The 11,650-nt window shown below is 36.1% G+C and overlaps 1 protein-coding gene across 4 annotated transcripts in view; it reads left to right on the forward strand.

Annotated features, from left to right (window-relative positions):
• The first annotated feature begins 686 nt into the window (after window positions 1-686).
• DEK1 (calpain-type cysteine protease family) overlaps window positions 687-11,650 on the forward strand; it is a 40,849-nt gene continuing 29,885 nt past the window's right edge. For 2 of the 4 annotated variants that reach the window (XM_006856239.4, XM_020674803.2), the window contains exons 1-7: window positions 687-918; window positions 1,093-1,265; window positions 7,594-7,844; window positions 9,904-10,083; window positions 10,283-10,418; window positions 11,287-11,417; window positions 11,532-11,646. In XM_006856239.4, the coding sequence (XP_006856301.1) occupies window positions 1,141-1,265; window positions 7,594-7,844; window positions 9,904-10,083; window positions 10,283-10,418; window positions 11,287-11,417; window positions 11,532-11,646 (938 nt within the window). In that variant the 5' untranslated portion in view covers window positions 687-918; window positions 1,093-1,140. The remainder of the gene's footprint in view (window positions 919-1,092; window positions 1,266-7,593; window positions 7,845-9,903; window positions 10,084-10,282; window positions 10,419-11,286; window positions 11,418-11,531; window positions 11,647-11,650) is intronic. The other 2 variants (XM_020674802.2, XM_088849611.1) reach the window with 1 other exon arrangement.

Below are 11,650 nucleotides of genomic sequence, written 5' to 3' on the forward strand. Positions count from 1 at the left end.
ATATGTAGAAATGCGGGCCTCTTAATAAATCTATTTTTGAGATGGATTTTAAGATTAGTTTTTAAGGACATGTAATCTCTAACATGGAGATCATGAATATGAAAAAATAAATAACTTTTATACACTAAAAATAATAATTTGGATTGTTGGTTTCCATTGTTTTTAGATGGAACACCTAATTGCATCCATCTTTAAAATAGATGCCTTAAATTTTCTAGACCGAATATGTAGAAATGCAGTCTAGCCTGCATGAAACAAATTTTCTTAAAAATAAGTAGCAATATATTTATTTGAATAATATATTGTTAATATTATTTAAATATCAACACTATTCAGGTCAGGTTGTCTCTCGATTCAGGTGTGGGTTGGGTCTACCTGAACCCAAACCCGAATTTGAATATTGGTCAGGTCCAAAATTTGAACCAGACCTGAACCGTCGGGTCGAAGATTTGAACTCCATGTCCGGACCCAGGTCGGGTCTACCCATACCCCTTCGAAAAATGAAAAGAAATAAAAACTAAACCAAAGGAAAATGGCAAAAAGTTCCGTCACGAGGGCACATTTGTCCGTCTCAGACTAAAAGTAAGACGCAAATCACGCCCCTCTTATAACTAGTTGTACGCTCTCTCTCTAGACTTGGTTTCACAACTATTGAACCTCTTGTCCTCCCTCACTCTCTCTCTCTCTAACTTTCTCTCTCTTGTGTGAAACCCCTCTACTGTCTGCGACTGGCAGTCGCAGCACCTCAGAATATCTCTCTCTAACCCTAACCTAGCCCTAGCCCTAATCACAACACATACTGCGTTCTTTGTCGTACCTTTGCCCTAAAAATGCGGTAATATTTTCACTGAAAATGTATTCGTTCGCAATGTCAATAGAGTTTTTACTGGTTTTTATGCCAATGTCTCTTAAAAGAAGGTATTTTTCGTTCATTCTGTTTCCAGTGTTTGTGCATTTGTGTTTTTCCAGTGTCTTTTGGCCGGAATTGGATGTAATAGGGTTTTTCGTGGTTTTTTTCCTTAGGTTTTTGAGTCTGCGGCTTAGGGTTCACCAGGGTTGTATCTGAGCTTGCTTAATGGTTTTTGGTGTTAGGGTTTGTTGGGTACTCTGGAATTGAAGGTTGGTATCTCTGCGACGAAAATGGAGCTTGATGAGTATAGTGTTGAAATGGCATGTGCGGTTGGTGCCGCCGTGTTTGCTGTGATTAGCTTTCTATCTGTTACGATTCTCTGGGCAGTCAATTGGAGGCCATGGAGGATATACAGGTGAGTTTTTTAGCTATGTTCTCTTACTTCTCATGTGAAGATTAAGCTAAATTGTAATGCTTTTCAATTTTTTGGTATTTTTGGGTTGGTACTGTCGAATGTATTGTTGCATTCGCAGTAAAATTGTTACAGCATACCATAACTGTTTATGGGTATTTTCTTAATTAAGAAAGAGGAATTTCTCGGTGTCATTATTCATAATGGGTAAATTTATGATATATTAAGTGCTTTGCCAGAAAATTCTGTCAGAAACGATGGGAAATGACACAGAATCACAACTAGTAATATGGAAGAAAAAAATCTGAGAGACCCCAACTAACTAAATAAATAAATAAATAAATAAATAAATAAATAAATAAATAAATAAATAAATAAATAAATAAATAAATAAATAAATAAATAAATAAATAAATAAATAAATAAATAAATAAATAAATAAATAAAAGAAAAAAGAAAGAAAAGATCCATGTCTTGAATTGGGACCTCATGATTTACCCAAGGCCTGATAAATGGCTTGAAAGTTCCAGTTTGCTTTTTATGCTTCTTCGGGTGTACTTGGCCTTATGGTCCTTGTCGATTCCTTCCGGATCTCCCACGCCCTTCATGCCTGCATAAGACTACTTATAAAATCAGGAACTACCCATGACAAGTGAATCATGCTTATGCATGGTATGTTATGGATACGACCATGTTACTGAATGCACATCATTGAAAAGAACACTACCTGTGTATATTGTTTCGCAAATAGTTAATCAACACGATAGACACATACTGCTTAAATTATCACAAAAGAGATATGTACATTGGACATGTATGCCCTGATAGATAAAGTAGATCTAGATGGAGAAAGCTATTATTTGTTAATGGGATTAGCATTTGGGAAAACCTTTGTTGACCCCACTAGGAAAGTAGGTGGAACAAAGGGAAAGAGTTGGCCTTTTGACATTCTAGTTTACTACATTGCTTAGAGATTGATAGGACTACAAGTCCTTAACTTTGGTTAATATCCTTGTAATTCCACCAAGACCTTCTTAGGATGACTATTGTATTCTATATTGATGAAGTTACCATTAATGTCATGTTTGGTCCTTGTGTTGGCCACATGACTTGCAACCCTTGTACAATCAGCCAAATCCTGAAGGGGAAGGCCTAGTCCAATTTTTCTCCTCCATCTGTATGACAATGCATTTTTCTCACTCCTGGCCTCCTGAAAATTAATGATCCTTTTGATATTGGATTAAGCATCAGGTTTGACATGTTTTTTTGGTTTCTATACCGTGAGAACTTTTTGTCTTTGACCATCTTCACGTTTCTTTCCATTGACTACTCTTCCTTGAAACCGCTTATCCCCTCCTTGTTATACATGAGCAACAATCCTTGGAAGGATTCTCTTATCAGAGAAGCATACACCAATTTTTCACTTTCGTACCCTTTCATTTATTTATTTATTTATTTTGGCCAGGTCAGCGGTGGGATTTGAACCTAGTACTTAGTGGTGTTATTGTCAACACTGTTACCACTCAAGCCGTGACTAAATCCCAAAAGTTGGGGAAGAGCCCTTCAATTTTTTTCTCTATGAAAACTGTTACCTTATAAACCCATTCATGTATATATATACTGCTATCATCTATTATCTTGGTCAATTTGTGGGACACGAGAAATTACTGATGGATATCTCCATCGGTTCATCATTTCTGTCTCCCTCTCTTTCTTGATGTCTCTTTCCATGTAGAAGGTCAATTTGGGTTACATGGACGCACTCAGGGTGAGTCATCCACCTTTTGGCATCATACCTGGTAATGTGATGTATATGAAAGCTCATCTGTCATCCCTCCAAAAGAAAAACTCATGACAATGGTCATTCTGGTAATCTAATTTATTTATTTGTCTAATTGAGACTGTAATGGGGTTGATTAGCTTGTGGATAACAAGTCCATTTGGATCCTTGGAGTTGCGGGGTGGGGGATGGGGTTGCCTTATGTCAATTTTTGTGTTCCTCAAGTAGAAACAATATATTCTTAGAGATGATAATGTGTGTATTATGTCATGGGTATTATTTAAAGATCAGTTAAAGTTAAAGGTTAATTTAATTAGTCAGGTTAGAGGAGTTTGGATTTAGCTCATTGGATTTATGAAATTGGGTCGTTATTGTTGTTGGATAAGATAGTATATAGCACGGATCTGAGTGATATAGGCCTTGCATGCTAACCACTAAGGCAAGATGTTTATTGCATGACTCACTTGGAGCTGTGGATTCCATGGAGACAAAGATCAGTTTGTTATTGCCTACAATTTTTTCACAATCTGATTAAATGGTCTATCTGGGCATACCTTGAACCGTGGAGGATTGCAAATGTTCTAGAGGAAGAGACAACTTGCTCATTCAAAATCTCCTTTTCCATCATGTGCACAAGCAATAAATTATTTATAGGGAAAATATCTCCATACCTCTTATTTTTAGGTTTCATTTCATAATAGTGCTAAGGTTTTAAAAGATATTTTGGGGCATAAAAATCGTAGATTTTATTTCTTCTAATCCCTTAAGCTAATTTAAACCTTGTTTTTTAGGCCAAACAAATCTAAAAAGACATGCGTTTCCTAAAAGCCATCCTCTCAAATTTCTCTCTCTCTCTCCCCGCACCCCTTCTCTCTTTTTTTCTTTCCCATCTCTCTTCCCTCACTCTCTCTCTTCCCACTCTCTCTCTTCACGTTTCTAGAAAGAGAGTGAGCGACGTAGGAAGAGAGGGAAAGAGAGAAATTTGGGGTATATAAGTGAAGAGAGAAAAGATTGGGTTGGATTTCACGGAGGTGAGAGGTTATCGGGAGAGAGGTGTTTGGAGAAAGATGGGAGGAGAGAGAGAGTGAGAGACGTTGGAAGAGAGAGAAAGAGAGAAGTTTGGGATATATAATTGAAGAGAGAAATGATTGGGTTTAGAAAGAGCATGTCTTTCTTACATTTGTTTAGGTTAAAAAATAGGTTTAAAGTGGCCAGGGGGTTAGTAGATATTTTTTGAAACCTCAGGTTTATCAAGAAATGAAACTTAAACATAGGGGATATGGAGATATTTTTCCCTTATTTATATGTTAGATCAAAATGTATTTTTTTAAGTGAAGTCTCCAAGATGGGTATTTCCCCTTCTCTGTAGCACCTCACCTGTTTGGTGAGCCTATTGTGCATACAACTCCAAAGGGAAGTTGGATCCTGGTTGATTTGGTGGATCAAATGTGTTATTCGAAAATAAACTTAGAAGAATATAGGTAGTGAGATGACTATTTTGAGTCTCTATACTTGATTATCGGTAAGCCAAAAGAACCACTTCCATTTCAATGGATGATTAGTGATGCAGGGAAAAAATAATAAACAAAAAAATAAAAATAAAAATTGAAGGCTTGAGAGATTATACCCTCTCTCTGGATCTGCAATGGAGTCCACCCCAATATCTTTTTAAGATCAAACTCTTTCTTTATTCTCCAATCATTTTGTTTACAAAGAAGAGATATTTTCCCCTTTAAATACACCTAAAAGAGAATAATAAAACAAACTATAAGATTTTCTCTCTCTCTCCCCCTTCGTTTTCCTTTATATCTTCCTATTTCTTTCTCAAACTCAATTCAACGTCAATCTCTCCATGGGAATCTTTTCTAAATTTCTCAAAAGTCCATAAAAATAGGAGTTTTCCTTTTAAGCTCACGTTAATCTTTCTCTCTAACTAAAAGATAACTCCTACTATGAATCCCACATCCCTAAATATGCTTCCCAAAACAAAACAAGTAACCTAAAATTCTAAATTAAATATCCTTTATACCCCTGAAATCTTTACAACAAAAAAAATTCAAAAAATAACTCTAAATAAAGTAAAAAACTAAATAATACCAAATCTAATATCAAGAAAATATAGAAATAAAAAAACTCACTGCATCATTCTCCCAGGGTTGGGAGAAGCTCGACTTCGAGCTTGTTGAACTTAAATCTTTCATAGGCCTTCTCAAAAGTTGACGAAGCAGTCCCAATATTCTTCTGGGTACTTTTTTTTCTTCAAATAAACAATTGATCCAATGCAATTTGTAACGAGACTCTAAGATATTGAACTCTGGGATACTAAATTGAATCTTGATTTTTCCTTCAGGCTCACATGGTTGGATTTCACACATGGCATCACACATGTCTTTTTCTTCATAGTTGATTTTCAAAATTTCTTGTGCTTTAGGGTTATTCTCAGTGTCGTTTGCATTGAGATCTAGGTCTTCATATTCTTGTTCCTCTTGATCTATTAAGTTGATCTTGTAGATATTGTTGTATTACTCTGCGAAGGCCTTCCATGTGTCTCGCAAATTGTAGATCCAATGGCTCAAATATTTGATGAAATCGTTCCAAATGCTCCATAAGGTCTATTGATATTTGATCCCAAGGCTCTGATACCAACTGATGCAGAAAAAAAAAGAAGAAAAAACAAATAAAATAAGAGACTTGAGAGATTAAAGTTAAACCCTCTCTTTGGGTTTGCAAAGGAGTCCACCCCAAGATCACTGTGTTTGCAAAGAAGAGACCTTTTTCCCTTTAAATACAACTAAAAAGGAATAATAAATAGAATAATAATAATAAAAAAAAACCCATAAGACTCTCTCTTTCTCTCTCTCTCTCTCTCTCTCTCTCATCCCCTCAAGTTTTCCTCTATATCTTATCTCTCAAACTCAATCCAACGTCAATCTCTCCATGGGAATCTTTTCTAAATTTCTCAAGTCAATAAAAATAGGACTTTTTCCTTTTAAGCTCATGTTAATCTTTTCCTCTAACTAAAAGATAACTCCTACTATGAATATCCTTTGCTTAAAAAAATACAAAAATAACCCTAAATAAATTAAAAACCTAATAATACCAAATCTAAAATCAATAAAATATAAAAATAAAAAATAAAAAAACTCACTTCATCAATTAGTCAATAAACCACATCATTATATACTAATTACATTTACGCTTCTTTTAGCACTTTTAAGTTGATTTTGGTCCAATATATACGACTAATGTACAAATGTGGATATTGGCATGGATGTGGGGAGCGGGATACAACTTGACATCTCACAAAATTCAGGACATAGATACAAAGATGAATATTCCATCCTACTGAATGATGCTTGTACATATAAGTTATTATGCTGTATGAATATAAGTATCAACACATGGTATGGTGATAATTTTATATTTGTTCATAATTTGTTTTTCTGTTTGTATTATGTTTTATTTATTGGTATCCTAGGAGCATTCAGGGGTTTTACTGCATTGACACTGTTACCTTAGGCATATACAAGTATTATGCTCAATAAAAGGAATGATGGAAGCTCCAATAGAAAAATAAATTGGGAAGGTCAAATGCTTTGAAGATCAGTCTTTTCCGCTGGAATGACTTGTTCTTCTTGACATCCCTATTCAAGGGTGAAGAATGTCATCCTGCTGCCATTACCATACAGTATTCATATCTCCTTGGTGATAAATAAATCATCTGTTTCTCTTTCTATATTCATAAATACGGACATTCTATAGAGTGCCAATTACCGATTCTTCTCTCTACAAAATAAGAGTTACAATTTTAGGACGATGCAGAATTGTGACATGCATCTTCTTTCTTGGACGTTTATGCTATGCTTAGTGAGAGACATTTTTAGAGCCATGCATAATTGTCGTGTGCATGTTTACTGGACATTTTGGGACATCCATTTGTGGAGCCCAGTAGCAGGGGCTTGTAATCCAAGCAGGGGCACATAGGTGGTTGGCATCAAACCCCTTGCTAAGTTAAGGGGAAAAAAAAAAGGAAAAAAAAGAAAAGGAAAAAAAAGAAAAGGAAAAAAAAGAAAAGGAAAAAGAGAGACATCCATTTGGGTTTCCTGAAACAGGTTGGATGCATCTAGTATCTGAGTGAGCTTACCGGCCTTTGGAATATTTTTCAGTTGACACACTTTTGTCTTGAAAAGTTTGTTGCCATGATGAATATACCTAACGTAAAGTGATATCTTGACACTAAATTAAAGATTGTTTCTATTCTCTCATGATATGTTGTACTTCTATGCTGGCTGTTTTCTCTCAGTTGAGATACTTAACCCGAACTATGTGGATTATAATGCAATCAAATTTTAACTTGTATTCTGAATTATCTCTAGAATATGTGAAGTTGGAGGTTATATGTGAAGTTGGAGGTTCATTGGCATGTCCTGTTTTCGCTCGGGTGTTCATACCTGTTGCATGTATCATGTTATCACATGTTTTTAGTGAGTAATTTGTATTCAATTGTTTGTTTGTATTCGATTGCATGATTGTTATTTCTCTGTGTGTCAGTTGGGTCTTTGCAAGGAAGTGGCCGGAATTTGTTCAATGTCCGCAATTGAGCTTCTTATGCGGTTTTCTATCACTTTGTGCTTGGATTATTGTGATATCTCCAATTGCTATGCTTGTGTTTTGGGGTGCCTGGCTGGTTGCCATTTTGGATCGAGATCTAATAGGTCTTGCAGTGATAATGGCTGGTACCGCTCTCCTGCTGGCATTTTATGCCATAATGCTTTGGTGGAGAACTCAGTGGCAAAGCTCAAGTATGCTCTTCTCTTTATAGTACATTACACTATGTATTCCTTTGCTTTTGTTACATGTGACTTCTTCCTTCAATTAAGGTGAGTTTCATGCTCCTCTAATGACTGAAGTATGGCTGGGCTTTCATGATTCAATATAAGAACACTAAAGGTCTAGATGGAACTGATACTGCTGGAGTCTGAACATACGCACAACCATTTTATATGTGCCACACCACTATATAGTTATGTCATTTACCTTTTCAGAATGTTTTGCAGCATATTTTCATGGATTTGATGTTATGTAGGATCAACTTACAATTTGAATTCTTTTACATACAGTGATTTCTTGATAAATATATGTCATTAGTTTGTTCCTAATAGAAATTTACTCTTCTATTCTGTTCTTGAATGCTTATTTGCATCTAGGGACTTATGTTGGATTGTTTATCTCAAGTGCTCATTTAAGTGTGGAACATTTTGGACGGGAAAGCATTGTTATTTGTCTTTGCTTCTTTTCCTAATTGGCTGGGGGCTAAGTTGCATGTCAACTTAGTTCTAACATTATCATTAGTTTCGCATTTAAGTTTCATAGAGGGCTGGTTTTCTCGTTTTTCTTTTTCATTTTCTCTGGATATCCTGTAGGTGGAACATGACTTTGTTTATTTATTTATTTATTTTTTTCGGGTATGCTGGATTCAAACAAGCAACCTCAGGTTGCAAGCTTTCCATTTGAGCTATGGGCTTGAAGAAAGCGCTTCCAGTGTGAGGCAAGGATGGATATCATTAGCCCTGTAAACCTTAAATAGCAACAGAAACATATTGCTAGACATCTTGCATCTATTTGCTAATATGAGTGTGGAGGCTGTGTGATGAGTTATGAAATACTATGTTAGATTCCTCAGAAATCATCATATAATAAACACAAAATTTATATCTTCAAAAGTCTTCATTATGGACTTTTGGCTTGATTGCTGATTTCCTTTATTGCTTGTGCTGGATGTATATTCGATGATCGATCAGAAGTAGGATATTTGCGTACAACTGCTGAAACTATAAAACGTCTTTGTTAGCCCATTCTTTCGAGGACAAATGGAGAAAATCAAGTGTAATTCTGTGGAAAGCATCCTTAGCGGCAACTCTATGGCACCTTTATAAGGAAAGAAACTCTATAACTTTTCAAGGGGAAAAGAATTCCACCCTTACTCTCTTCCATAAAATAACAGACTCTGTTATCTTTTGGGCAACCCACCATAAATTGTTTACGGGAATATCGGCATGTTCCTTTATACAAGAATGGAGTAATCTTCTACTCCTCACCCATCATAAAAGTGAAATCAATCCCAGATGGACCCCTCCCCTAAAAGGTCAAATTAAACTCAACTTTGATGGGTGCTCTTTAGGTAACCCTGGTCCGGCAGGCATTGGAGGAGTGTTTAGAAACTTTGAAGGAACTATCCTCCTTTCATTCTTGGAGTTCATAGGAACAAAAGACTCACAAACAGCAGAAGCTCTGGCCCTTCTAACTGGAATCAAACGTTTTAACCTTACGTGGGGTAGAATCGTGCTCGTAGAGGGAGACTCCAAGAACATCATAACCTGGGGATCTGGGAAAAGAGACCCACCTTGGTACTTGAGTCACATTTTTGATGAGATTAACCACTTATGCAGGGACCTGTTTGTCACGTGGCAGCATACCCTGAAGGATCACAAACGCAACCGCAGACGCACTCGCTAAAGGAGCAGCACACCAATCTTCTTCACAGAATGCTTAGTTTAGATATACTATGTACAAGGGCAACTATAGGCCCTTCTTCCTTTTGTCCGCTTTTGTACTTGGGCAGCTCTATAAGCCCCACCATGTTAACTACTTAATGTTAAGTCCAAGTTGTGACTGGACTGATCTTGGTCCTCCCCTCAGGGACCACGATACAGGTCGGGGATAGCTTAGAGCCCAACTTGTACCTTATGTACTATGTTCTGTGTTTCAATCTTTTAATTCCAAGTTAACTATTATCAAAGAAAAAAAATATAAAACTTCCTTTCTGATAACATGGCTTGTCAACTTTTTCTTATCTTGCAGGAGCTGTTGCTATTCTTCTTCTTCTTGCTGTAGCTCTCCTGTGTGCATATGAACTTTGTGCGGTATATGTCACAACTGGTGGCAAACCAGCTGAACATTCACCATCTGGCTTTTTCTTTGGTGTATCAGCAATTTCATTGGCAATCAACATGCTTTTTATATGCAGAATGGTCTTTAATGGTAAATCTTGTTACTGCTCCTCCTGGTTTTTTGATATATGTGTGGGTAAACTTGCAGCAATAGGCAGATTCTTGATGCTGCTATTTGTTACATGTATAATAATTTTCTCTGAATCTCTATTTGAGACTTTCTAAAGAGAAAATTTTTCTGAATATTTATTGAAAATATTTTTGGATTACTTTATTAATGGGAAATGCAGGAGCTGGCCTAGATGTTGATGAATATGTGCGAAGGTCATACAAGTTTGCTTATTCTGACTGTATTGAAGTTGGTCCGGTAGCTTGCTTGCCGGAACCTCCTGAACCAACTGACCTGTCATTGCATAAATGTAGCAGGCAAGCACTTGCTTTACTTTTCTAGTTTCTATAAGCTCTAGAATGTTTTCAGCGACTGATGTAGGGGAAGATGGGAAATAAATAATTAAAATAAAATAATAATAAAGGGCTGAGAGAAATTACCCTCTCTCAGGGTTTGCACGGGAGTTTACTCCAAGATCTCTTCTCAAGATCCAGAAACAAGTTCTTTCTTATCAAATTAACCAAGTCTCAAAGATGGGCGTACTTTCATAAATACAACTAAAAGAAATAAATTCTTTTTTTTAAAAACTACAAAAACTCTCTTCCCCACTTTTTTTTTTCTCCCTAACCGTCTCTCTTTCTCATGTAAATCTCCCTCTCTCTCAGTCTCACGTATCGCTCCTAAAATCTCTCTCTACATTAACTAAATCTCATAAATATAGGAGATTCCATGTAGCTCATGTCCACCTTTTCCATTCACTTTCCTAACAACTCCCAAAGCTAATACATAAAGGAAATTCAACCAACTTGAAGGTCCACATTAATCCTAAAATGAGAGAGCTCATAATCGTACTCAACACGTTATCTAAAGTCTTCTTTTGGTCCCCTCATTCTTCAAGCACAAATTTCAGCCAACATAAATAAAATTTTTATGTCGATACCTGAAAAAAATAAAAATAAAGTTCAAAATAGCCTATTTTAAAATTGAATATCAGTGACACAAGAAATTTGAGTATGGAATCTGCTACATCTTATTGTTGCCTGTTTTATTTAATGTTATCATCTAAGAAGTATTTGAATATATGATCTCCAATAGACTATCTTTTAATTGCTGATGCCTGTTCTATATGTGATTCCATCTTGTAATTGTTGTTTTTCTTATTTGTCTTCCTTATTTGTCACGTAGGACTTCACACCTTGGGCTTCTGTACATTGGGTCGCTGGTTGTGCTTGTTGTATACTCTGTCTTGTATGGGTTGACAGCAAAGGAAGCCCGATGGCTTGGGGCAACCACCTCGGCTGCTGTTATTGTACTTGGTATGTTCAGTTCGTACGTGGTTTTAACGTTTTTTTTTTTCTATTGTTTCTTTGTAATTGTTATTCTTTTGATAATGAATGGCATAAATCTGAGAAGGCTTTGTCTTTCCCCAGACTGGAACATGGGGGCATGTCTTTTCGGCTTTGATCTCCTAAAAAGTCGAGTTACAGCTCTGTTTGTTGCGGGAACCTCTAGGATTTTTCTCATCTGCTTTGGTGTGCAGTACTGGTAA

The sequence above is a fragment of the Amborella trichopoda genome, chromosome 10, assembly GCF_054954075.1.
Source record: "Amborella trichopoda isolate Santa Cruz 75 chromosome 10, AtrichopodaSantaCruz75HAP2 v2.0, whole genome shotgun sequence".
NCBI classification, from domain to species: Eukaryota; Viridiplantae; Streptophyta; class Magnoliopsida; order Amborellales; family Amborellaceae; genus Amborella; species Amborella trichopoda.